This window comes from Aotus nancymaae, unplaced genomic scaffold (assembly GCF_030222135.1).
Source record: "Aotus nancymaae isolate 86718 unplaced genomic scaffold, 86718_ANA_hifiasm-v0.15.2.pri h1tg000007l, whole genome shotgun sequence".
Lineage (NCBI taxonomy): Eukaryota > Metazoa > Chordata > Mammalia > Primates > Aotidae > Aotus > Aotus nancymaae.
This window is the reverse complement of record NW_026988418.1, coordinates 16,433,404-16,459,293: the sequence shown is the minus strand read 5'-3', so window position 1 is coordinate 16,459,293 and position 25,890 is coordinate 16,433,404. Positions and strand designations below refer to the sequence as shown.

Genomic DNA, 25,890 nt, shown 5'->3' with positions numbered 1-25,890 from the left:
CAAATTGAGAAACACTCTACTATTAAAGAATATACTTGTACTCTTCAAAAAAATCATGGTTAAGAAATACAAAGTCTGAGGGATTATTTCACATTAAAGGAAACTAAAGAGACATAAAAGCTAAATGCATTTTCAGGGATTTCTCCTGACAGGGAGAAAAAATAAAGCTTAGAGTCTACTTTATAAATATATTATTGGGACAGTTGTTGAACTATGACTCTGTGTTATCTGAACAACCTCACAGTATTATATCCATGTTAATTTTTTTTTTTTTTTTTAAGACGGGGTTTCACCGTGTTGGTCAGGCTGGTCTTCAACTCCCGACCTCAGGTGATCCGCCCACCTTGGCCTCCAAAGTGCTTAGATTACAGGCATGAGCCACCATGCCCGGCCTAATTTTTTTTTTTTTTTTTTTTTTTTGAGACGGAGTTTCGCTCTTGTTACCCAGGCTGGAGTGCAATGGCGTGATCTCGGCTCACCGCAACCTCCGCCTCCTGGGTTCAGGCAATTCTCCTGCCTCAGCCTCCTGAGTAGCTGGGATTACAGGCACGCACCACCATGCCCAGCTAATTTTTTGTATTTTTAGTAGAGATGGGGTTTCACCATGTTGACCAGGATGGTCTCGATCTCTTGACCTCGTGATCCACCCGCCTCGGCCTCCCAAAGTGCTGGGATTACAGGCGTGAGCCACCGCGCCCAGCTTTTTTTTTTTTTTTTAAACAGTCTTGCTCTGTCGCCTAGGCTGGAGTACAGTGGAGCGATCTCGGCTTACTGCAACCTCCACCCTCCAGACTCCAGTGATTCTCATGCTGCGACCTACTGAGTAGCTGAGAATACAGGCAAGTGCCACCAAGCCTGGCTAAGAGGGTGGTTTCACAATGTTGTCCAGGCTAGTCTCAAACTCTTGACCTCAAGCCATCCACTTGCCTCAGCCTCCCAAAGTGCTGGGATTACAGGCATAAGACATCACACCCAGTCCCTGTTAAGTTTCTTGATTTTTATAACTAGTGTGGTTAAGCAAAAAAAAAAAAGTCATTGTTTCTACAAATACACACTGAAATATTTAGGGATAAAGGAGCATAACAACTCCACCTGGCTGGGCGTGGTAGCTCACGCCTGTAATCCCAGCACTTTGGGAAGCTGAGGCGGGCAAGATCAAGAGGTCAGGAGATCAAGACCTGCCTGGCCAATGTGGTGAAATCCCATCTCTACTAAAAATACAAAAAAATTAGCCAGGCGTGGTGGCAGGCACCTGTAATTCCAGCTACTCAGGAGGCTGAGGCAGAGAACTGCTTGACTCGAGAGGTGGAGGTTGCAGTGAGTCAATATTGCGCCACTGCACTCCAGCCTGGGTGACAGAGCGAGACTCTGTCTCAAAAAAATAAAATAAAACAAAACAACTCCACTTTTCTCTCAGATAGTTAAAAGCATACATAGATATAAATATATGCAGAGGAAAAACGATAAGGCAAATGAGCAAAATATCAACAATTGGTAAATCTATGTAAAGGTATAAGGGAGTTCCTTGTATTATTCTTAGAATATTTTCCTGTTTGTTTGAAACTACCTAACAAGTTCGGATTGTAAAAGAAATTCAGGCCAGGCGCAATGGCCCATGTCTGTAATCCCAGCACTTTTGGGAGGCTGAGTTGGGTGGATCACCTGAGGTCAGGAGTTCGAGAATGGCCTAGCCAATATGGTGAAACCCTGTCTCTACTAAAAATGCAAAAATTAGCCAGGCATGGTGGTGAGCACCTGTAATCCCAGCTACTTGAGAGGCTGAGGCAGGAGAATCACTTGAACCAAGGCGGCGGAGGTTGCAGTGAGCCGAGATCACGCCACTGCACTCCAGCCTGGTGACAGAGCAAGACGCTGACTCAAAAAAAAAAAAAAAAGAAAAAGAATATCTTTCCATATTCTATAGGATAAATTCCAAACTCCTGAGCGTTGCATTTGAATCACTTCAAAACCATAATCCCACTTTGTCCCTCTACCCAGGCATACACAAAATAATCTACTCTCTACCCACACAGCACAACCCCTTGCCAAAACCTCCTTGTATTTGCAAATTTCTATACCTATGTACAGACTTGGAATGCCCTTCCCCTATACTTCTGTTGGACAATCCTAGTCATCTCAGCTCAAATTTACTTTCTTCATAATAATGTCTTCCTCTGAGCTTCTAGAGCATTTTGAAAAAAGTATGTTGCTTTCCCCACATATTTAGAGGACCATACTTCTTGGGCCTAAGTACGTAGCAGCTGTTCCACCAGAGTTAGCTAAATGAGTAACAAAAAAAATCAGATTATGTGCAATGGGTAGCTTAAAATTATTTTGTTTAAAACCAAACCACAATCACATTTTAAAACCATACCTGCACTTAATCAGAGTTAAGAATTATTCCCCTAATTTTGGCTGTCAATAATATCTGCAATATTTCAAGCCAATTTCTCATTAATCATTAATATAACTTCTGAATTGTTTTCATGCGTCTGCCTTCCCAGAAGTGTCAACTCTGGATAATGAGAACTGTCCTTTCTTCTAGTTATTTAGTATCTTGAAAATAAAAGAACTGAGAATTCCACATTTAAAATAAGTCTGTTACCCCAAATTAGTAGCTTTCTAATCTGAGCAAATCAGAGAGCGATACTAACATGATGACTATGGTAATTCTTTATAGTTTTAACTCTTTACTAAGGATCTTTAACTCCAAATATGAACTGAATAGAATTTCAGAGTCAATAGAGAACCAATGAATCAGATTTAGGAGGAAAATTAAGATTCCTCAAGGAGCAGTGGCTCATGCTTGCAATCTCAGCACTCTGGGAGGCCAAGGCGGGCAGATCACTTGAGATCAGGAGTTTAAGACCAGCCTGAACAACATGGTGAAACCCCATCTCTACTAAAAATATAAAAAAGTAGCCAGATGTGGTGGCACATGCCTGCAATCTTAGCTACTCAGGAGGTTGAAGCACAAGAATCACTTGAACCCAGGAAGCAGAGGTTGCAGTGAGTGGCAATCACCCCACTGTACTCCAGCCTGGGCGACAGAACAGGACTCTGTCTCAAAAAAAAGAAAAAAAGACCCACAAAAACTTAAGATTCAATACCTTTTATTCCAATTTAATAAACCCATAAGAGATTCTAGGAACAAGAGATGTAAGTCACAGTCTTAGGCCTTAAGGATTTCATATAATAAAGGGAACCAAACCAACTAGATAGTACCCAAAAATGTACAAAGTGCTGTGGATATTCAGAGAGATGGTATTTGAAATGGGCTTTAAAATATAAGTTTTACAACAGAAATTATATTCTGGGCAGAGAAAGAGGAGAGGAGAAAAGAAGAGATCCAAGAGCTTACAGAAGAATATAATGGACTCAATAAAAGAGCGTGTCTCATATCCTTTGTTGGAGAGACAAAAAAGTGCAAATAAATGATTAAATAATTACCAAGAATTTCCAAAGAAAAAAGGGAGCCAATTAATGTCAAAAGCCACAGCAGAGTTAAACAGAGTAAATAGGAAAAATAAAGACAAGGTTTTTCAATTTCACTTAGATACTTGTGGCCTTACCTCAATGGTGAGGTAAAAAATTAGACTGTGAGGTATTCCGGCTTGGAAAAACAAAGGTGTCTCAATATAAAAGACTCATGAAAAAGAACAGTTAAGGCCAGGAGAAAAAGAGATCTAAGGGAAGACATGAACATGCATGCTGCCAGAGGGAAAGGAGCCAATGGAAAGATAAGGAAGTTACAGAAAGTGATTGGAAACAAAAGCATGGAAAAAGTAAAGTCGAGCCTTTGGCAGGAGGGGGCGCTTTTTTCCTCTGGGGAGGAGCACTTCTCTGAGAGATATGCAAAGGAGTAAGGAGTTGAGGGATCCTGAGTGGGATGGGAAAGAAAGTGCCTGCAAACTTGAGGAGTACAGGCAGTTGAAGGAGAGGAATAAAGTCAGCAAGAGACAAAAAGAATTCTAGCAGCAACGAGGGTTTATTAGCTGGACTCGAAAATACAAATTTGCAAAGATCCAGTCAGCACATCTGGTGACTCCCCAAATCACCTCAGAAGGCTGCAAGGCCATGAGGAGAGATCTGCCGAAGTTACTCAGGTTGGTAGGGCCTAAGACCCATACCCAGCCAGCTCAGGCTTCCAGTTCAGCACTCTAGTGACTATGCTGGCTCCTTTTTCAACAAAATTATCCTAAAGTTGGTTATATTTAATACCTAATGGCCACTTTTAAAGTCTTGTTCTTAAAACAATGTAATGAGATACTTTTCCTTAAATACTAAGACAATAAAATAATTTTTTACATGTAAAACATCATCATCTGTGAAAAGTCAGAAGGATTAACTGACACACAAAACTCAGAACGTCACTCACCTGCCGGCTTCGGGAAAACCCATCTTGTAGAGTGTAACAACCACAGCTCCTCCAAGGCCTAAATTATGCTGCAGAGCCACCTTTGCGCCAGGAACTTGCCTCTTTCCGGCTTCCCCTCTCAGTTGCCAGCAGAGCTCCGCACACTGAGCCAGACCTAACAAATCGAACACAGAGCACTGAGTCTGTTGGATTACAAAGCTGCCTCTCCCAGCTTTCTCAAGCCAGAAAAAGGATGTTTGTGACTTTAAATTAAAGCATTTGATTAAGCCGAGACCACGCTTGTCTAAATAGTAACTTCTCTTAAAACACTGAAGGGTTTTGCAGCTAGTTATTTTCTCTCTAAATTTCTTTCCTGCACTCTTTAAACTTACTCAACCTGTTGTTTTCCAGCATGTTAAGAGAAAACACTGAATCTACAATTAATTCTCTAATCCAGGGAAAATTGCTTAAAATTAATTTAATTTTACCATGTTTAATGTATCAAAAGAAGATAAACAAGGATTTGGAAGTTCACATTCCCTAAAAAGTTTAGTTGGTATGGGAAATTTTTCCTATTATTTTCCCCCAAGTAGTTCTCAACAAGAATGAGTTGTTTTCCAGACCTGTTCACAGCTACTCACAAGAGAAGCTCTGGATTCACAAGGATAACATTCTGTCCCCTGAATAATAAAATCAAAGATGTTTAGAGCTGAAAGGAACTTACTGATGTGAACACAGAAACAGAAAGTTTAAATAATCTGTGGTCACAAAGCAGGCTAATTCCAGAGATGAGGTTAGTTGAACCCATGATTCCACATGTACAATTGTTTGCCTTTCCATCAGACCAGTCATTGAAGGGACGCTGGGTTAAGAATGTTCTATCAGGATAGACTGGTCTGCAGATCTACTACTTATGTTGCCTATTCTTCCATGCACATCCCTAGCCACAACTTCCAATTCCTGAGTACCTGTGACAATTTCCTATATAAACTCCAACTTCCCCAAGAAATTTAACTGCTGCTTTTCATTTCTAAGCAATGTCTATATATTTACACACCATGTATCTTAAACACTATTTAAAAATAGGTAGCCCGCAGTGTGGACAACATAGCAAGACCTCATCTCTACTAAAAATAAAACTTTTTAAAATCAGCCAGGCATGGGGGCACATGTCTGTAGTTTCTAGCTACTCAGGAGGCTGAGGAAGGAGGATGACCTGAGCCCAGGAAGTCAAGCCCAGGAAGTGAGCTATAATCATGCCACTGCACTCCAGCAGGACAAGATTATAGGGTGAGACCCTGTCTCAGGGGAAAAAAAAAAAAAGAAAAAAAAAGGAGGTAGCTCCACACCTGGTAATAATTTTTTGAATTATGAACATTTTAGAAATAATGAGGAAGGTCAAATTGAAATTATTATACCCAAACTTGGGGGCAATCAGTTTTACTGGAAATCTGCCTTTATAAAAAGCCTAATGAATATGTAAGACAAAAAATATTCAAACTGGTCTTAGATACACTGCTAGTCGTCTTACAAAAGAACAGATGCAATTTACAACTATTTGAGAAAATACTCAATGTTGTCATTGATCAAACAGATACCATTTTATGCCAATCAAATTGGTAAGAATGTTTAAAAATGGGAATAATCAATGCAGGGGAAACTATGGCAAGATAGCCACCTCCATATAGAACTGGTCAAAGTTTAAACCTGGACCACCTTTTTGGAAAGCAATGTACAAAGTTATTAAGAGTCTTTAAAATGCCTTCAAAACCATTTCATGGAAATAATCAAATGTAGGGAAAGTTTTACACAGAAAGCTATCAGTTCATCATATTGTTATAACAGTGAAAACCTAGATAATCTATAAGTGAAATAACTGGGGAATGGTTATTTAGAGGCGGGCAAAGGGACAAAGTTCTCCTTGGCCCCTAAAGGTTTGCTGAAAAATCAACTTGTAAAAGTCAGATTAATTACAGAAAGGGTATACAAATTTATTTAACATATATACATAGGAGCATTCAGAATGAAGATCCAAAGATACAGGGGAGGTTGTCCATTTTATGCTTAAGTTCAACAAAGTATGGAACAGCTATATAGAAATACGATTGGACAAAAGGTATATGATCTAATGCCAATAGACTGAGTGGAGAAACCCAGCCAGGCCTGTCCCTCGAGATTCTTCTTGGCCTCTCTGAACATGCACTCCTTCCTTCTGGGTGTGGGGCAGGACCCTTTCTGGAATGGGGGTCTTACGACCTATAGTCAAACAAGATAGGTCAGATAATTTCTTTATGGCCTATTTTTGCACAGAAAGATGAAGGGAAGTTAGAGTGGTATTCTAGGTTTTACAACTGGCTTTGGGGAAAAGGAGTTCTGGTTTCCCTGACCTGCTTTGAGAAGAGGGATTCTAGTTTCTACATCTGGCCTAGGGTGGGGGAGGTGGGGAGGAGAATGGGACTGAGAGACAGGAGGCCAGGAGAAGACCACAGAAAAATTTTTGCTGCTGAGGCTTTTATTTTGGCATATTGTTTTCTTAGCCCTAACAGTTATGCAAATTATAAGCTAGATGTAAAGAGAAAAAGTAGGCCGGGGCGCGGTGGCTCAAGCCTGTAATCCCAGCACTTTGGGAGGCCAAGGCGGGTGGATCACGAGGTCAAGAGATTGAGACCATCCTAGTCAACATGGTGAAACCCTGTCTCTACTAAAAATACAAAAAATTAGCTGGGCATAGTGGCGCGTGCCTGTAATCCCAGCTACTCAGGAGGCTGAGGCAGGAGAATTGCCTGAACCCAGGAAGTGGAGGTTGCAGCAAGCCGAGATCGTGCCATTGCACTCCAGCCTGGATAATAAGAGCGAAACTCTGTCTCAAAAAAAAAGAGAAAAAGCAAGCTGTTCTTCCTCTCTACTCAACACATTCGTAGCACACTTCTGTGACCAGATGTCGGGAATGTGAGGAGTTCTCCCAAATACCAAATCGATTCTTTTACAGACACTGACAAGGTGTTCTGTAATTCATTTCAATTCTAACACTATTTACCTGGAGATAGTGTCAGATTCCATGGGTTGAGGGCTCAGTCCCACCAGGCTGCTCACATTTCAGATGCCAAATGCAAGTCTAGGCCACCTGTACTTTCAGCCAACTAGTTACAAACCATCATCTTGCTGCAAGACGTTGGTCAACCTTTTTATATAACAGTAACTGGCCTAGGACTCAGCTACATAGATAAGGGTATACAATCTGATTGCTTCTAAAAATAAACCATTCGAACATATATCAAGCACTTTACCAAATGTTAAAGATAACAGAGAATTCACAGTGTAACGTAAATGCAAAGTGTTAACAAACACAAGGACACTAAGTGCTATAAATAACCACAGAATGGAAAAGCTATAGGGGATAACATTTTGAGTTATTATCTGAGGTCTTTTCTTCCTTCTGCTTGAACCTATAAACCTTCCTATACTATCCAAATGGCCAAGTACAATAAAGTCATAATTCTGCTTTAGTTTCAAATTAGACATCTAAATGCTTTTCTAAAAACAACATTAAAAAGCATGGTTTTCTACTATCAGAGCCTGAATTTTTGAGGAAGAAAAGGCTTGTTGAGCTTCAAAGAGCAAAAAGCCTTCATAGACTCAGCATAGACTGAAGAATGTATATTTATAATAGAGCAGTTTTTCTCTCCAAAAGATATAAAATTATCTATCACATGTAAAATATATTTCAAAAACAAAAGTAAAATACAGTAGTGCCCTCACATCCATGGTTTCACTTTCCAATTTCAGTTACCCTCAGTCGATTATAGTCCAAAAATATTGAATGAAGAATGCCAGAAATAAATAATTCATAAGTTTTAAGTTGCATGCTGTTCTGAGTAGCATGATAAAATCTCACACCATTCAGCTCCATCCCACCTGGGTTGTGAATCACCCCTTTGCCCAGCATATCCAAGTGGTATACCCTACCTGCCCATTAGTCAGTTAGTAGCCATCTTTGTTATTAGAACAACTGTGACGGGTCTGCAGTGCTTGCATTCAAGTCATCTTTAGTTTACTTCATGATGGCCCCAAAGTGCAAGAGGAGTGAGGTGGCAATTCAGATGTGCATGTAAGTGCTTCCTTTAAGTGAAAAAGTGGAAGTTCTCAACTTAAGGAAAAAAATTGTATGCTGAGATTGCAAAGATCTATGGTAAGAAAGAATCTTCTATCCATGAAACTGCGAAGAAAGGAAAAGGGGGAGAGAGAGAGATCCAAGATGGCTGATCATTAGCAGCTCGGGCTCGTAGCTCTCAGTGAAAGTGCAGAGAACGAGAGGACACCACACTTTCAGGTGAATTTTTGTTGCTCACGGACCAAGAGATTCCCAGCGGAGGAGCCCCACGGGTCGCCAGGGCAACTCTTGTGCCCAGCGCGGCGGTTTTGCTGGCGCCTCAGCGCCGCAGTTCTTGGTGCAGAGTCCGGAGATTCCTGGGCAGAAAAGCACCATCAATCTTAACACCACTGTTTTGGCCGGCGCACTGGATCGCTCAGATTTCGGCGCTGGGAATCAACAAGTTGGACGTCCGCTCAGAGACCTAGTTAGAAAGTCGGTAATTACAAAGACGACAGAGGGATAAATATATAATGAAGGGAAGAAACCAGCCTAAAAAGGTGGAGAATACTCAAAATCAGAATGCCTCTCCCTCTACAGGGGATTGCAATTCCTCATCAGTAACGGAACAAGGCTTAATGGAGAACGAGTGTGTTCCAATAACAGAAGCAGGTTTCAAAAGGTGGGTGATAAGAAACTTCTGTGAATTAAAATAACTTGTTCTAACACAATGCAAAGAGACTAAGAACCTTGAAAAAAGGTTTGACGAAATGTTAAAGAGAATGGACAATTTAGAGAAGAATATAAGTGAATTGATGGAGCTGAAAAACACAACATGAGAACTTCGCGAAGTATGCACAAGTTTAAACAGTCGAATTGATCAAGCAGAAGAAAAGATATCAGAGGTCGAAGATCAACTCAATGAAATGAAATGAGAAGGCAAGATTACAGGAAAAAAGGGCAAAAAGGAATAAACAAAGTCTCCAAGAAATATGGGACTATATGAAAAGACCTAATCTACATTTGATAGGTGTACCTGAATGTGATGGAGAGAATGAATCCAAGCTGGAAAATACTCTTCAGGATATCATTCAGGAAAACTTTCCCAACCTAGCAAGGCAGGGTAATATTCAACTCCAGGTAATACAGAGAACACCACAAAGATATTCTTCAAGAAGACCAACCCCAAGACACATAATCGCCAGATTTATTAGGGTTGAAATGAAGGAGAAAATACTAAGGGCAGCCAGAGAGAAAGGTCAGGTTACCCATAAAGGGAAACCTATCAGACTTACAGCAGATCTCTCAGCAGAAACCCTACAAGCCAGAAAAGAGTGGGGACCAATATTTAACATCCTTAAAGAAAAGAACTTTCAACCCAGAATTTCATATCCAGCCAAACTAAGCTTTACAAGCAAAGGAAAAATTAAATCTTTTGCTAACAAACAAGTACTTAGAGACTTCACCACCACCAGGCCTGCTTTACAAGAGCTTCTGAAAGAAGCACTATACATATAAAGGAACAACCAATATCAGCCTTTCCAAAAATATATCAAAAAGCCAAGAGCATTAACACAATGAAAAATTTACACCAACTAATGGGCAAAACAGACAGCTAGCATCAAATGGCAGTATTAAACTTATATATATTCTAATTGGATAAAAAGCCAAAACCCGTCGGTATGCTGCATCCAGACCCATCTCACATGCAACGATACACAAAGACTCAAAACAAAGAGAAGGAGGAAGATTTACCAACCAAACAGAGAGTAAAAATAAACAAATAAATAAAAAGCAGGAGATGCAATTCTCACCTCTGATAAAGTAGACTTTAAAGCAACAAAGATCAAAAGAGGCAAAGAAGGACATTACATAATGGCAAAAGGATCAATGTAACAAGAAGAACTAACGATTCTATAGATCAACGAGACAGAAAATTAACAAGGACATCCAGGACTTGAACTCAGACCCGGAACAAGTAAACTTAATAAACATTTATAGAACTCTCCACTTCAAATACACAAAACATACATTACCACCTCACACCTATTCCAAAAGTGACTACATAATTGGAAGTAAATCACTCCTCAGTAATCGCATAGCATTTCATAGGTTTAAATGAAATATTGGTTGGCTGTTTCTTTGTTATTTTCTTCCCTTATTCCTTCCTGTCTACATCATTAAGTATAATTATTGGTATAAAAGAGGTTTTCAATACCCATTACTAAACTGCATTCTAGCCTGGGCAAGAAAGCAATACTCCCATTCTCTCTCTCTCTTTCTCTTCCTTTTTCTTCCTCTTCTTCATTCTTTTTTCTTTCTTCCAAAAAAAAAAAGAAAGAAAGAAAGAAAAAGGGGCCAGGTGTGGTGACTCAGGCCTGTAATCCCAGCTTTTGGGAGGCTGAGGAGAGAGGATTGACCACTTGAGCCCAGGAGTTTAAGACCAGCCTGGGAAACATAGGGAGACTCCATCTCTACAAAAGAAAAAGGGAAAAAAAATTAGCTGGGTGTGGTGGTGTGCACCTGTGGTCCCAGCTACTTGAGAGACTGAGGTGGGAGGATCATTTGAGCCCTGGAAGTAAAGACTGCAGTGAATCACGTTTGCACCAGTGCACTTCAGCCTGAGCAACAGAGCAAGACTCTATCTCAAAAAGAAAAAAAAAAGAAGGCATGATGGCTCATGCCTGTAATTCCAGCACTTTGGAAGGCTGACATGGGCGGATTGCTTTAGCCCAGGAATTTGAGACCAGCCAAGGCAACATGGCAAAACCCTGTCTCTACCAAAAATATAAAAAATTAGCCAGGCATGGAGGTGCGTGCCCGTAGTCCCAACTACTTGGGAGACTGTGATAGGAGAATCAACTGAGCCCAAGAAATAGAAGCTACAGTGAGCCATGATCATGCCACTGCACTGCAGCCCGAGCAACAGAACGAAACCATGTTTCGAAAAAAAAAAAAGAGAAATAGAAATAAAAATTCAAGGCCTTCTCCTAGTTATCTCTAGCTAGCAATGTGTATCTAGAGTAGACACCATCTCCTGGGCTTCATTTGTCCTGGTACAAATAGAGTTTAATGATAAAATTTAACTCTTCTCACATCACAGTGGTAAAAATGCAAAAACTCTGGGCAATGGAAATAAGGATGGGTGGCCTAGAGGATATGATGAAAGGTAAAATAGAAGCTTCGGTGAAAAGCTAATTAGCCCTTACTGACTTGCTGGCTTTTTAAGAGCTTATATTGGATTTAGGTCTTGCCAGTCATCATCCTAGGATTTATTTTGGCAACCTCTTATAGAGTAGAAGAGCTAAGCCATGGTTTGATTTGAAAATGCTAGGTCCCTTGGCTAAAATTCCACTTATTCTCGCATCATTTTCACCCAAATTCTTAAGACCTAAGAAGTTTATAATGCCTTTAAAAGTACTGAAACATGTAAACAAAAATCATAGGATAGAATAATAATTTATGTGTCATTAAAAATATCAAGAACTATGTGAACGCAGAAAAAGAAACAATTACTTCCCACAGGAGATCAGAGCATCTTATAATAGAATTGAAAGGATCTATGAATTCATCAAATCTAAGGCCCAACAGATGGACAAAATTCTCTTTACAACATTCCTATCAAGTTGTTACATGTATTTTTTGTACACAGCCTCTGTGACAGGTAATGCATGCTCTCAGGAGGCAAACTACTCCATTTTTGAGAAGCCATGTTAGAAAGTTATGTCTTGTATCCAGCCAAAATCTACCTTCCAATAAATTCTTCCCAATGATCCTAATTCTTCCCGCATTAAACAAACGTATTCCCTTTGCTCCATGCCAAGTTTTCGATGTTAAAGGAGCAATAATATATTCAACTATCCCTTTAAATATGCAAAATCATGTATTGGGCACTGTTAACGGTAGAGAGACAAATGAAATATGAATCCTGACTTCATAGGCTTTTAAATAGGGAAGATTTTTTAAAAAGCTTATAAATAATTATAATATATACTATGAGCATAAATGTCAAAAGGGAAGTACTGAGAAAGTATGGGAGTTCAGAAAAGGGAAAGATTAATTCAACCTATGGAAAGAATCAGCAAAACAGGAAAAGCTTCATAAGGTAGGTAACATTTGAGAGAGCACTTGAAGATGGGCATTTCCACTGAGGACAGGACGCTGAAGCACAGTATAATGGTTAAGACCCTGGACACTAGAAATACATAGCCTGTGTTTCAATCCTAGCTTTGCTGCTTTCTAGCTTGATGATTTCATGCACATCATTTAAACTCTCCATTCCTCTATTTTCTTATATTGTAAAAGAGAAAAATAGATATGAAAATTGAATGCACTCAGCCAGGCACAGTGGCACACATCTGTAATCCTAGCACTTTGCGAAGCCAAGGCGGGTGGATCACCTGAGGTTAGGAGTTCGAGACCAGCCTGGCCAACATGATGAAACCCTGTCTCTACTAAAAATACAAAAATTAGCCAGGTGTGGTGGCAGGCGCCTGTAATCCCAGCTACTCTATAGACTGAAGCAGGAGAATTGCTTGAACCCGGGAGGCAGAGGTTTCAGTGAGCCAAGATAGCGCCATTGCACTCCAGCCTGGGGGACAAAAGTGAGGGGGGGGTGGGGAAGGAAAGGGAAGGGAAGGGAAGAAGGGAAGGGAAGGGAAAGGAAGAAGGGAAGAGTGAAGGGAAGGGAGGGAAGGAAGGAAGGAGAGAGAGAGAGAGAAAGAAAATCAAATGCACTTGTACATGAAGAGTACTTAGAACAGTGTATTATTATTGAGAAAATAACAAAGGTAGAGTTTGTATAGGCAAGAAGGAATTAAACCTGTTTGGTAAAAGCAAACAGTTTGGTTTAAACATGCTTCCTCTTTCTGCATCTCCTTACCTAAAACTCAACTAGATAGAAATGCTGGCAAAACACCAGGCACGTGATGGGGATTTAGCAAATCTTCATGATCCTGCCATCCTTCTTCCTCTTTTTCTCTTCTTCATAGTTCTGCCTTGTGCTTCTCCTATAGCACATTCTGCCTTGTATTATAATTACTTATTAAAATATATAAGTATTTGTGTTCTTGTATTATCTGCCTCTTATACACTTCCTGAGGCCAGTGGTTACCTTGTGTATCCTAACCCTAGCCCGCAAATCTGGCTATGCATGAGAAGCTCTGGGGGAACTTTAAAAACATATAAATTGTTTAGAAGCGACCTAGACCCAAGAAAATTTCTACAAGTAGGACAGGAACATATATATATAAAATATATATATTATATATATATAATATTATATATTATATATATATATATATATAAAAGGCTGGAGTGCAGTGGCATGATCTCAGCTCACTGCAACCTCTGCCTACCGGGCTCAAGCCATCCTCCCAACTCAGACTCTTAAGTAGCTGGGACTACAGGCATACACTACCACGCCTGGCTAATTTTTACATTTTTTGTAGAGACAGGGTTTTACCATCTTGCCCAGGCTGGTCTTAAACTCCTGAGCTCAAGCAATCTGCCTGCCTCAGCCTCCCAAAGTACTGGGATTACAGGCATGAGCCACCACACCCACCCAGGAACATATATTTTTCCAAGCTTCAAGAGGCTTTGAATCAGTCTATGAATAGACCTCATATTTGACGGCCAATGACCTACAGTACCTAATGATGAGGTGAGAGTGCACAATAAGTCACTATTGAACTGACGACTGAACAACAGAAGATCAGGACCTAAAACTAGCTTGAATACTACTGGAAAGGCACAGAGGCCTTTCTTAAAGGCCTAAAAGGCCAGGCTGAACTACAACAAAAGGCCAAACTAAAAAACCAACTTCTAGATTCAAAGCAATCAATAAGCCCTTGTCAGGAGCTTTATCTCAAAGGCACTTTCATGTCCTTTTGGTAGACTGCAGACATTAATATGGATTTTTTTAAAAGTAGAGATAGCTAAAAATAAACTAAAGCCAATTTTTACTTTTTTTTGGGGGGGGAGGGTACAGTCCCAGGTCTTGCTTTGTTGCCCAGGCTAGTCTTGAACTCCTGGCTTCAAGCTATCCTCCTGCCTTAGCCTCCCAAACTGCTGGAATTATAGGCATAAGCCACCGTGTCCAAAATTATTCATTTAAAACAAGTGATCAGGCCGGGTGTGATAGCTCATGCCTGTAATCCCAGAACTTTGGAAGGTGGATCACTTGAGGTCAGTAGTTCGAGGTCAGCCTGGCCAACATGGTGAAAGCCTGTCTCTACCAAAAATACAAAAATTAGCCAGGCATGGTGGCAGGCCCCTGTAGTCCCAGCTACTCGGGAGGCTGAAGCAGGAGAATCACTTAAACCTGGGAGGTGGAGGTTGCAGTGAGCTGAGATCTCGCCACTGTACTCCAGCCTGGGCAACAGAGCTGGACGCTATCAAAAAAAAAAAAAAAACAAGTGTTCAGTAGTGTTGGGCAGTATATGTAAAAGCACGTTGAAAACTAGAATAAAATATGACATTATTACCTGAACACTAATGTGATGTTTGTTATACGACCACTGCAAAGTAATCAAAAACAGTTCAGGTTTAATGTAATTTCCCTGATTAGAAATCTAAAAGGAATTCATGTTTTTAAACTGACAATGAACAAAAGAACACTCAATTCAAATGCTGAAACCTATCATTTTCTTCTATTATGGATACTGTTATGGCAGCTAGAACCTTTTATCCAGATCTAAACAAAATCAGAAACCAGTATCATGAAGCTTTAATTTTAAAGCTAATTCCCTAATGCTGAGTTCCCCAACCAAAGTAACATTGTCTTACAATTAAATTAATCCCATTTACAGAAGAGAACTGTACACCCTCACCACCAGTCTTAACATGTTTTGGAACTTACTTGACCATTTTCTGAATCTCTTAGAATCCTATTGCAGTTTGTCATCCAAGTAACTAAGGCAAAAATGTTCAAGCTATTCATAACTGTCATTGTGATATATATTCAAGGAGTCTGAATTCTTTCTTGGTGCACACTACAGCTAGTGGCCATGTGCCAGATTTACTCGAAATATATCCAAATCCTCAATATGTAGCAAGGAAACATTTACTTTTCAATAATTCCTCATTCCTATTCAGACTACAACTCAAGTCATCAAGATACACAACTCAAGTATAAGTTTTTCCCACAAAATGCTACACCATCACGAGACATGATACCCCAAAGATTAATGATAAAAGGAAAAATTTACCAACAGTGTAGACTCAAATGGTAGAAAGGATTATCAAAGGATACTGCAGGAAATGTGAGTCTCTCTTTGAATATTTAAAAATTGAGTAAATTCTATCTTCCTGGAGTGTTTTAGGTTACCTTTTCAGTACCCAGGGAAGACAAACAGATGATCTGTCAAGATTGGCAAAATTTTTAACATTTGAGAAAAAAAATCCAATATTGACAAGACTGAAGGAAAAGAGGCATTCTCATACTCTGCTGTTAGAAATATACATTGGTTCAATCTTTTCTGGCAATCTCCACTAATTTTTAAATATATACTACCCTGTGACACAATGAGTTCACTGTTTGAAATTTATCCTATGGATATACTTGCAAAAGTATGGAAAAACACAGGTAGCTGGGACCACAGATGTGTGCCACTACACCTGACTAATTTTTGTATTTTTTGTAGAGATGGGGTTTCACCATGTTGCCCAGGCTGGTCTCAAACTCCTGGGCTCAAGCATTCCACCCACCTCTGCCTCCCAAAGTAATGGGAGTACAGGCATGCGCCACCATGCCCGGCACCTCTTAAAAATCTTTCTGTATTATCACTTACAGTCTTTATTCTTTTTAATGCCTACATACTATTTTCATTGTAAGAAACCTGGTAATTCAATTATTGATAGACATATAGGTTGTGTCAAGTTTGTTATTGCAAACAATGCCGCAGTAAGCATCCCTGCAGTCTTGATCTCCTGGGTTCAAGCAATCCCCCAACCTCAGCCTCCGGGTAGCTGGGACTACAGGTGCATGATACTGTTCCCAGTGAATTTTTTAATATTTTGTAGAGATGAAGTCTTGTTTTGCTGCCAAAGCTGGTCTCAAACTCCTGGCTTCAAGCAATCCTTCCACCTCAGGCTCCCAAAGTGCTGGGATTACAGGCGTGAGCTATAGCACCTAGCCTTATTTGACAGTTACTCATAAAGTTAAATATGTATCTGTCCTATGACCCAGCAATTTCTCTCCAAGTTATCACCCCAAGAGAAATAAAAATATATGTCTGAAAATAGACTTGTATATAAACATTCATAGCAATCTTATTCATGCATCCCTAAACAAGAAACAATTCAAATATCCATCCACAGGACAATGGATATGCAAACTGATATATTTCAACAATAGAATACTACTTGGCAATAAAAAAGAACTAACTACTGATAAAAAGAAAAACTTGGATTAATTTTATAATCTGCTGAATGAAAGTAGCCAAGCACAAAAGAATACATACATGCACTGTATGATTCCATTTACATGAAGTTCTAGGATCAGCAAAACTAATCTGCCATGAGAGAAGTCAAACATCTCAGTCTGGTGGTGGTGGAAAGTGAGAGGTAAGTGTTTCAGGGAGGCCACAGGATTGACTGGAAATAGGCAGGCTAGAACTTTTTGGGGTAATTAAAATGTTCTTGATCTTGTTTTGGCTGGTTGCTACCTGGATGAATATAATTGTCAAAAACAATTATCGATTTAAAGTGTACAATTCAGTGATTTTTTTAGTGTATTCACAGAGTTGTGCGACTATCACCACAATCAATTTTAGAACATTTTCATCATCTCAAAAAGAAACTCCACACATACCCTTTAGATATCTCTCTCCTGTGTTCCCTAGTCCTAAGCAACCACTAACCTATTTTCTGTCCTATGGATTTGCCTATTCTGGACATATCATAAAAATAGAATTTAAAGGCCGGGCGCGGTGGCTCAAGCCTGTAATCCCAGCACTTTGGGAGGCCGAGGCGGGTGGATCACGAGGTCAAGAGATCGAGACCATCCTGGTCAACATGGTGAAACCCCGTCTCTACTAATACAAAAAAAAAAAATTAGCTGGGCACGGTGGCGCGTGCCTGTAATCCCAGCTACTCAGGAGGCTGAGGCAGGAGAATTGCCTGAACCCAGGAGGCGGAGGTTGCGGTGAGCCGAGATCGCGCCATTGCACTCCAGCCTGGGTATCAAGAGTGAAACTCCGCCTCAAAAAAAAAAAAAAAAAAAAAAAAAAATAGAATTTAAAAATGTTTTCAAAGTTCTATATTGTAGCATATGTCAGTACCTCATTCCTTTCATGGCCAAAAAATAATCCATACTATAAATATACCACATTTTGGCCACAGTGGCTCACACCTGGGAGGCTGAGGTGGGTGGATCACTTGAGATCAGGAGTTTGAGACCAGCCCGGCCAACATAATGAAACCCCATCTCTACTAAAAATACAAAAATTAGCTGGATGTGGTGGCAGGCACTGGAGTCTCAGTTATTCAGGAGGCTGGAGCAGGAGAATCGTTAGAACAAGGAAGGTGGAGGTTGCAGTGAGCCAAGATCGCACCACTGCCCTCCAGCCTTGGGGACAGAGTGAGACTATCTCAAAAAAAAATCTAAAAAAATAAAAATAAATATACCACATTTTGTTCATCAGTTGATGACATCTGGATTGTTTCCGGCTTTTGACTATTATGAATAATGCTGCTATAAACATCAGTGTGCACGTTTTGGCAAGAACTATGGATTTTTTTTTTCCAATTCCCATTTATTTTTGGTTCTTGGTGTAATGTCACCTTTTCAATATGAAAAAAGCAGCAAGTTCAACACAAAATAGAAATATGAAGTGTAGGATAGAACAAAACTAAGCGTAAGGGGGGAAAAAGCAACAGCAAAAGGAAGATATGAGATGTTGCAAAAAAGATGGAGGAGGGTTCCCCTCTCCTCTAGAGAATGACTCAAACACTGATGTGGCAGTATACACCATTCACATAGAGTTAAGGATGTTAATTTTTTCTGGGGGTTAAGAAAAGGTGGGGATTGGGGGCATTTCTGGAGGCCTAGGGACCAAGTCTGATTCTCTTTCCCCTCTTGATCCCCTTCTCTGATCAGGAGAAAGGGAGGAATTCAATGTGTGAGGGAGGTAGAGTCAGAGAGGGAAAGATTCTACTTGACAGAGTGAGGCAGACCTCTCCAAAGGGTAGAGCTTGGAGGAAGATTGGAAATGGAGAAAATACTGCTAACACCTCCCTTGAAGCTGAGAAATGGAAAATGAAAATACCTGGAAATTATGACTTTAATAGCCTGGATTTCCCTCTCAAAACTTTTAGGATGGAAAATCCCATCCCCTTTCTTGCCGTGACTTCTACCTGCCATCTTCTACCATCTTCAACTTTGGGCTTAGGATGGTGGCCATTATCTACATGGGCTTTCAAAACTCAGTTGGTTCTAAATGAGATCTGGATGAGACCCAGCTTCTTGCAGATTTTGAAAAAGGGAAATATTAACTAGACAGATGAAAGGGATGGGCACTGGAAGGAAATACAGGGTCACCCAGAATGGAAGTAACCCAGGCTTCCCAGAGTGGAAAGAGAGAGGAAACATTCCACAAACAAGTATTTATTGAGCCCCTACTGTGTGCCAGGCACTGTTCTACATCCCCCAAAAGAAAAGAAAAAAATGGAAAACAAGATTGAGGCGGCAAACACAAATTCTGAGGGAGAGGAAAGGGGCAGGTGAGTAAGATGGCTAAGGGAACTGAGAAGTCTGAAGTGATGGGGGCTCTGCCTTAGGCCTCCTCTTCAGCCTCCTCACAGAAATCCTCCTCCTTTTCTGTGGTGGCATCCTGGTACTGCTGATACTCAGAAACGAGGTCGTTCATGTTGCTCTCAGCCTCAGTGAACTCCCATCTCATCCATGCCGTTGCCTGTGTACCAGTGGAGGAAGGTCTTCCAGCAGATCATGGCAGTGAACTGCTCCAGGTTCGCCTGAAGAGCTTCTGGATGGCCGTGCTGTTGCCGATGAAGGTGACTGCCATCTTGAGGTCATGAGGTGAGATGTCACAGACAGCTGTCTTAATGTTGGGGATCCATTCCACAATTAGCTGCTGTTCTAGTTCTGCACATTGAGCATCTGCTCATCAACCTCTTTCATAGACATCCATCCATGAAGACAGCGCCACAATGAGATATAAGCCGTGGCGCAGGTCACAGGCAGCCACCATGTTCTTGGCATTGAAGACCTGCTGGGTGAGTTCGGACACTATGAGAGCTTGATACTGCTGACTTCCATGGCTGGTGAGAGGGCAAAGCCAGGCATGAAGTAGTGGAGACATGGGAAGGGCACCAGGTTGACTGCCAACTTGCAGAGCTCAGCATTGAGCTGGCCAGGTAAGCAGAGGCAGGTGGTAACACCATTTATGGTGGCTGAGACAAGGTGGTTCAGGTCCCCATAGGTTGGCATGGTCAGCTTCAAAGTGTGGAAACAGATGTCATAGAAGGCCTTGTTATCAATGCAGTAGGCTCATCAGTGTTCTCTACCAACTGATGGACAGAGAGGGTAGTGTTGTAGGGCTCGACCACAGTGTCAGACACTTTGGGTGAAGGCACCACACTGACGATGTTCATAATGCAATCAGGGTGCTCTTCTCGGATCTTGCTGATAAGGAGAGTGCCCATTCCAGAGCCTGTGCCCCTGCCCAGTGAGTGGGTCAGCTGGAAGCCCTGCAGGCAGTCACAGCTCTCAGTCTCCTTCTGCACTACATCTAGGACTGAATCAACCAGCTCGGCCCCCCCAGTTGTTGCCTGTCCCAGACTAACCAAAAACAAAGATGTCTGATCTAAACATCTGGCCAAAAGGGCCTGAGCTAGCAGAGTCCATGGTCCCAGGTTCTATATCCACCAGGATAGCACGAGGAACATATTTGGCACCTGTGGCTTCATTGTAGTGCTTGGAGATGCAGTCCAGCTGCAGGTGCTGTCCTCATGTTAGGTGCCAGTGGGCTCAATGCCACGATCATCACTGATCACATCCCAGAACTTGGCAATAATCTGGTTGCCACACTGACCAGCCTGGATGTGCAGATTTCCCTCATGGTTAAAATTTATTTTAATTTTTTTGCTTGCCTCAAGGTATGTACAGGGCAATAAAATATGTAATTTTTTTCCTCTGCTGGTTGCAGGCTGAAAGGATGGAATGTGCTCCAGAGGTTAGAACAGCGAGGTGCAAACACGGCAGCAGGAAGGTTCTGAGAGGCAGAACTGTGCATTTTCTTGTATAAAAATTAGATCTAGGCCAGGCGTGGTGGCTCATGTCTGTAATTCCAGCACTTTGGGAGGCTGAGGTCGGTGGATCACAAGGTCAGGAGTTTGAGACCAGCCTGGCCAACATTGTGACTCCTCATCTCTATTAAAAATACAAAAGTCTGCCGGGCCATGGTGGCGTGCACCTATAATCCTAGCTACTCGGGAGGCTGAGGCAGGAGAATCACTTGAATCTGGGAAACAGAGGCTGCAGTGAGCCAGGATCACGCCACTGCACTCCAGCCTGGGCGACAGAGTGAGACTCTGTCTTAAAAAAAAAATCAATCTAAATTTTAATAATATAGATATGAAAAATTATATTGTTATTATAAAGCATGATTTCTGAGTGTTTCAGTTGATGGTTGAACAAAAATATCTAATAATGGCAAGCAAGCAAATTATAAAAATATGCTATTTCAGAAAAGAAAAAAGTGGTATGCCAACAAGAACAACTAAAATGAAATGTCATATTCATCTCCTAATGAAACAGAGGTTTCCTATATGAGGAAGGAAGCTGTCTGATAGGAGGATTTAAGTGACTTCTTCACACACAAACTACAGTATAACTCTTAAAGGCTTCAGTGACCACACCACAAAAATATTTATTATCATCCAGACATCTCCATGTCCCATTAGCAACAAAATCAACACTGAAGTATGATCTAATTATTTTGTGGGATTAAGAAAACAGTTTAGTCTATTTACCAAAGGTAGAAAATAGTTTTAAAATAATGTCTGTGTAGCACTGGGCACAACATTTACATAGAGATATGGTGCCTTGAGTGTGTCATACCAGAAAACAAATTTTCTTTACAAATTAAAGAACATTCTTCTCCAAAAATGGTTAAAAATTATTTTTCATACTGTGATAAAAACAAGAGGTTTAATACTGGCAAACAAACAAGAACCAGTTAAGAGATCCATCATGGCTTCCTTTTGTAGAAATGTTGGGAAGAGAATTCTGGAAGTTATTGTGTTCCCACTCTTTTTGGGGGACCCTACTGTATACTTTACATACATGTATTTCCTCATTTAATCCACAAAACAGCTTTATAAAGTAGGTAATATATTCCTATTTTACAGATAAGGAACTAGGATTAACTGGCTAATCGACATACTAAAGAGAGTAAAGAGGCTAGGTTCAAACCCAAGTTTCATTCATACAGAACATGTACCTATAATTCAGGTACATCCCTTACATACATATCACTTTCCATTCATAGCTGCTATTCCTAAAAATGTATCTGCACTATTGTTGCCACTTTCTCACTTACAACTCTTTCTGAATCCCATTAATTCTATGCAAAACACTTCTTCAAAATTGCTCCAGGACTGCCAATGACTTTGTAACAGCCAAATCCGAAGCATACATTTTGTTCTTTATCTATGTAACTTTTGTGGCCTGAATTTAGTTTTAATTGATTCAAATTCTCATCAATTAATCAAGATTATTTAAGTGTGCTCTACTTAATGGAAAATCAAAAATATTGCAGCTAAACAATCATTTAAAGCACCAGCTACCAAGTTCAGAGAATATAATCCTTCATTCAAATGAAAGACTAAATCATTCACACTTAAGGAAAAAATGATTTAAGAAATTTATGGGCCGGGCGTAATCCAAGCACTTTGGAGGCCAAGGCGGGCGGATCACCTGAGGTCAGGAGTTCAAAACCAGCCTGATCAACATGGTGAAATCCCGTCTTTATAAATATATATATATATATATATATATATATAAAAGAAAAGAAAAGAAAAGAAAAATTTATGAAATCTGTATGTAGTATTACCTGTAGCTCCCAGTGGGTGTCCCTTTGAAATCAATCCACCACTAGGATTTATGACCCATTTTCCTCCATACGTATTATCTCCTCTATCAACCAGTGTTCCACCTTGTCCTACAGAAGAAAAAGTAATATTCACAAATGTTAAAAGTAACAATAGAACAAATGATATGCTTTTCTAAGATTTCCATATAGTCAAGGATTTCTTGGAGCGAATATTTCTTAACAGCTCAAACTAACAACAATTTGACATAAGCACTTTTAAAAGTAATAAATACTTATATTTTCAGAGTAATAAATACTCATATTTTGTTTCCTGCATGAAACAAAGCTCGTATTAGTTCCTTAGAGCTCTCTGGCTTCCAAAATTGCTTCAAATACAGTAGAGATTCAGAGAACTAGGAGAATAGAATTTGTAGGGGGGAAACTCCGCAAGTGCCGTGGCAAGGGTCTGAAGTCTCAGCCTGTTCCCATATAAATACTGATTTAGAAAAGAATTAGAAATGTAGGCACATAGTTATTCCTTTATATAATCATATATAATCTTATAGTTATGTATAATCATAAAGATATATACTCAATATAACCTTTAATTTTGCTAATGACCATCGGGTTATGAAGCATGGAACTGAGGTGACATTGTGAACAAAGTGATCCTAAGGCAAGATGCTCTAAGCCCTCTGTCACACCCACATAAGGGCTGCTGGAGGGTGCCTCAGCTGTGCAGCAGCACCAGTGCTATGAAAGCACCCGCCGTTTAGCCAGCTAGGAAAGGAGGTGTCCAAAATGACCAAGACATCTCCTTCCTGGGGAAGTTAGGAGAAAACTCCACTTCTCCAAGCTCTGTGGCAAGGCCTGACTGCTGTCAGGGAAGCCCACAAACATTCGGGGACTTAAGTGTCTCTATGTGATCCTGTGCTTCAGTGGTCACGTTCCACGTCTACTCTCACGCCCTGCTTCTGCACCTGGTTTCTCTTTGTCTCAGAAGAATTAATGTCCTTGACATTTCTAACAAAATTGCAAAGAGCACTGACACATTAGCTTTTCTCCTCGCCTCGGCTACTTGAAAGTCTTGGCCCCCTATAATCAAGACACGTGATTCACCTGACCCTATCACTGACCACCATTACCTCACCCTACCTTCCCTGCCCACTGCTTTGTACTCAATAAAAGTCGGAGTGTCCAGGCACTCAGTGCCACTGCCAGTCTCTGCGATTTGGTTGGCAGTGGACCCCCGAGCCCAAACTCTCTTTTCTCTGTCTCTGTGTCTGTGTCTTTTATTTCTACAGTTTGTTTCCCATCAACAGGGAGGGACTCACAGAACCCTATAGGGCTGGACCCTGTAAGAACTGAAATGGATAAAATGCTATAACAAAAATAACTATGTCAGCTTTAAAAATTCATAATTTTGCCAAAATGTGTTCATTTCTATTTTCAACTGTACTGCTATATACTATATAAGTATTTTTAATAAATGCAGAAAAGCAGGAGAAAAAAAGACACTTTCATAAAATGAAAAGAAATGTCTGAAAACACTGTTAAGCCACAAAAGTAAGATTAAAAAAAATACTTCACATGCTCAGTGGCTTCAACGTTCCTGTCAATTTCCTGGTCACTGGTCATTCTTCCAGGTGGTTAAGAAATAAATGAAAATGTACGTATGGTATCAAATTGTCTTCCATATCATATTTCTGCTAAGGTAATAAAACGTGGAAACTCCAAATAATGATAGAAATGATGGTGGTGATGCTGTCAAAGGTAACTAATAGATTTTGAGCACTCACTCTGGCTCAGGTCTTGTTCTTATTATTTTCTGTATATACAGTCAGTATCCATGGGTTCCACATCATAGATTTAACCATCCACAGGTCAAAAATATTCAGAAGAGGCCAGGCACAGTGACTCATACCTGTAATCCCAGCACTTTGGGAGGCCGAAGCAGGCGAATCACCTGAAGTCAGGAGTTCGAGATCAGCCTGGCCAACCCCGTTTCTACTAAAAATACAAAAATGAGCTGGGTGTGGTGGCAGGCACCTGTAATCCCAGCTACTCAGGAGGCTGAGGCAGGAGAATTGCTTGAACCTGGGAGGCAGAGGTTGTAGTGAGTTGAGGTCACTCCACTGCACTGCAGCCTGGGCGACAAGAATGATATATATTCAGAAGAAAAAAAATTCCAAAAAGTAAAACTTGAATTTTATGTGCTGAGTACTACTTTGAATCCATGGGAATGAAGTGATGTATAGTTATTATAAGTAATCTAGAGATGATTTAAAGTATATGGGAGGATGTGCATAGATTATATGCAAAAATTATGCCATTTTATGTAAGTGACTTCCATGGATTTTGGTATTGTGGGAGGTCTTAGAAACAATCCCCCACAGATACTGAGAGATGACTGTATTTATATAATTTAATATTTAGTCCTATGAAGTAGGTGCTATCATTCTCACTTCCTAGATGAGAAAACAGACATGTTAAGTAACCAGCCAAGGCAACAGCAAGAGATCTAGGATTAATACTCAGGCAGCCTGGCTCCACAGCCTGTGTTCTGCTTGTAACCAATATGCCTTCAAAAACAAAAGTTCCTCTATTGGTTAAATGAAATACACCAATTACAGGATTTCAGATGACTAACACTTCTAATTTGGCTTTAAATCTAGGTTATAGATAAAGAAAACCACTAGTTAAGAGATTCTCTCTTATTTTTTGGTATGTTTCTACCTTAGATATTGCTCTAAGAAGTTCGGGCACAGTGGCTCACGCCCGTCATCCCAGCAGTTTGGGAGGCCGAGGTGGGATGATCACCCGAAGTAAGGAGTTTGAGATCAGCCTGGCCAATATGGAGAAACCCCGTCTCTACTAAAAATACAAGAATTAGCCAGGTGCGGTGGCGGGCACCTGTAATCCCAGCTACTCAGGAGGCTGAGGCAGGGAGAATCGCTTGAACCCAGGAGGTGGTTGTTGCAGTGAGCCAAGATAGTGTCATTGCACTCTAGCCTAGGCAACAGAGCGAGACTGTCTCAAAAATAAAAATAAAATAAATTGCTCTAAGGTTCTAGTCATAGGAGATAAATCTATCTAGTATTGCTACTTTCAAACTGCTAAATATTGCTTCAGTAGCAAGTAATAACAAACTGAACACAAGCTAACCCTCAAAAGTAAATAATTCACCACACTTTTCCCATAATATATACAATCTTGTAATGTACTACAAGATTCCAGAGGGAAGTTATCTTGAACTCCTCAACTAAAAATATTCAGAGATTAAAGTACTATAAATGAATACTCTCACCTAGCATAGATAGGAAAATGAATGCATTCACTTTTGGAAAACAATTATTATACCTATTCTGTGCCAAAAACTAAACTAGGAA

The 25,890-nt window shown here is 40.4% G+C and overlaps 1 protein-coding gene and 1 pseudogene across 2 annotated transcripts in view; both read right to left on the bottom strand.

Annotated features, from left to right (window-relative positions):
• The window catches only part of SCP2 (sterol carrier protein 2), a 122,182-nt gene that overhangs the window by 33,401 nt on the left and 62,891 nt on the right, over positions 1-25,890 (bottom strand). For both annotated transcript variants that reach the window (XM_012434622.2, XM_012434620.2), the window contains exons 11-12: positions 22,523-22,630; positions 4,379-4,532 (exon numbers count right to left, since the gene is read on the bottom strand). In XM_012434622.2, the coding sequence (XP_012290045.2) occupies positions 4,379-4,532; positions 22,523-22,630 (262 nt within the window). The remainder of the gene's footprint in view (positions 1-4,378; positions 4,533-22,522; positions 22,631-25,890) is intronic.
• On the bottom strand, positions 18,937-22,458 carry LOC105705043 (tubulin beta chain-like; annotated as a pseudogene).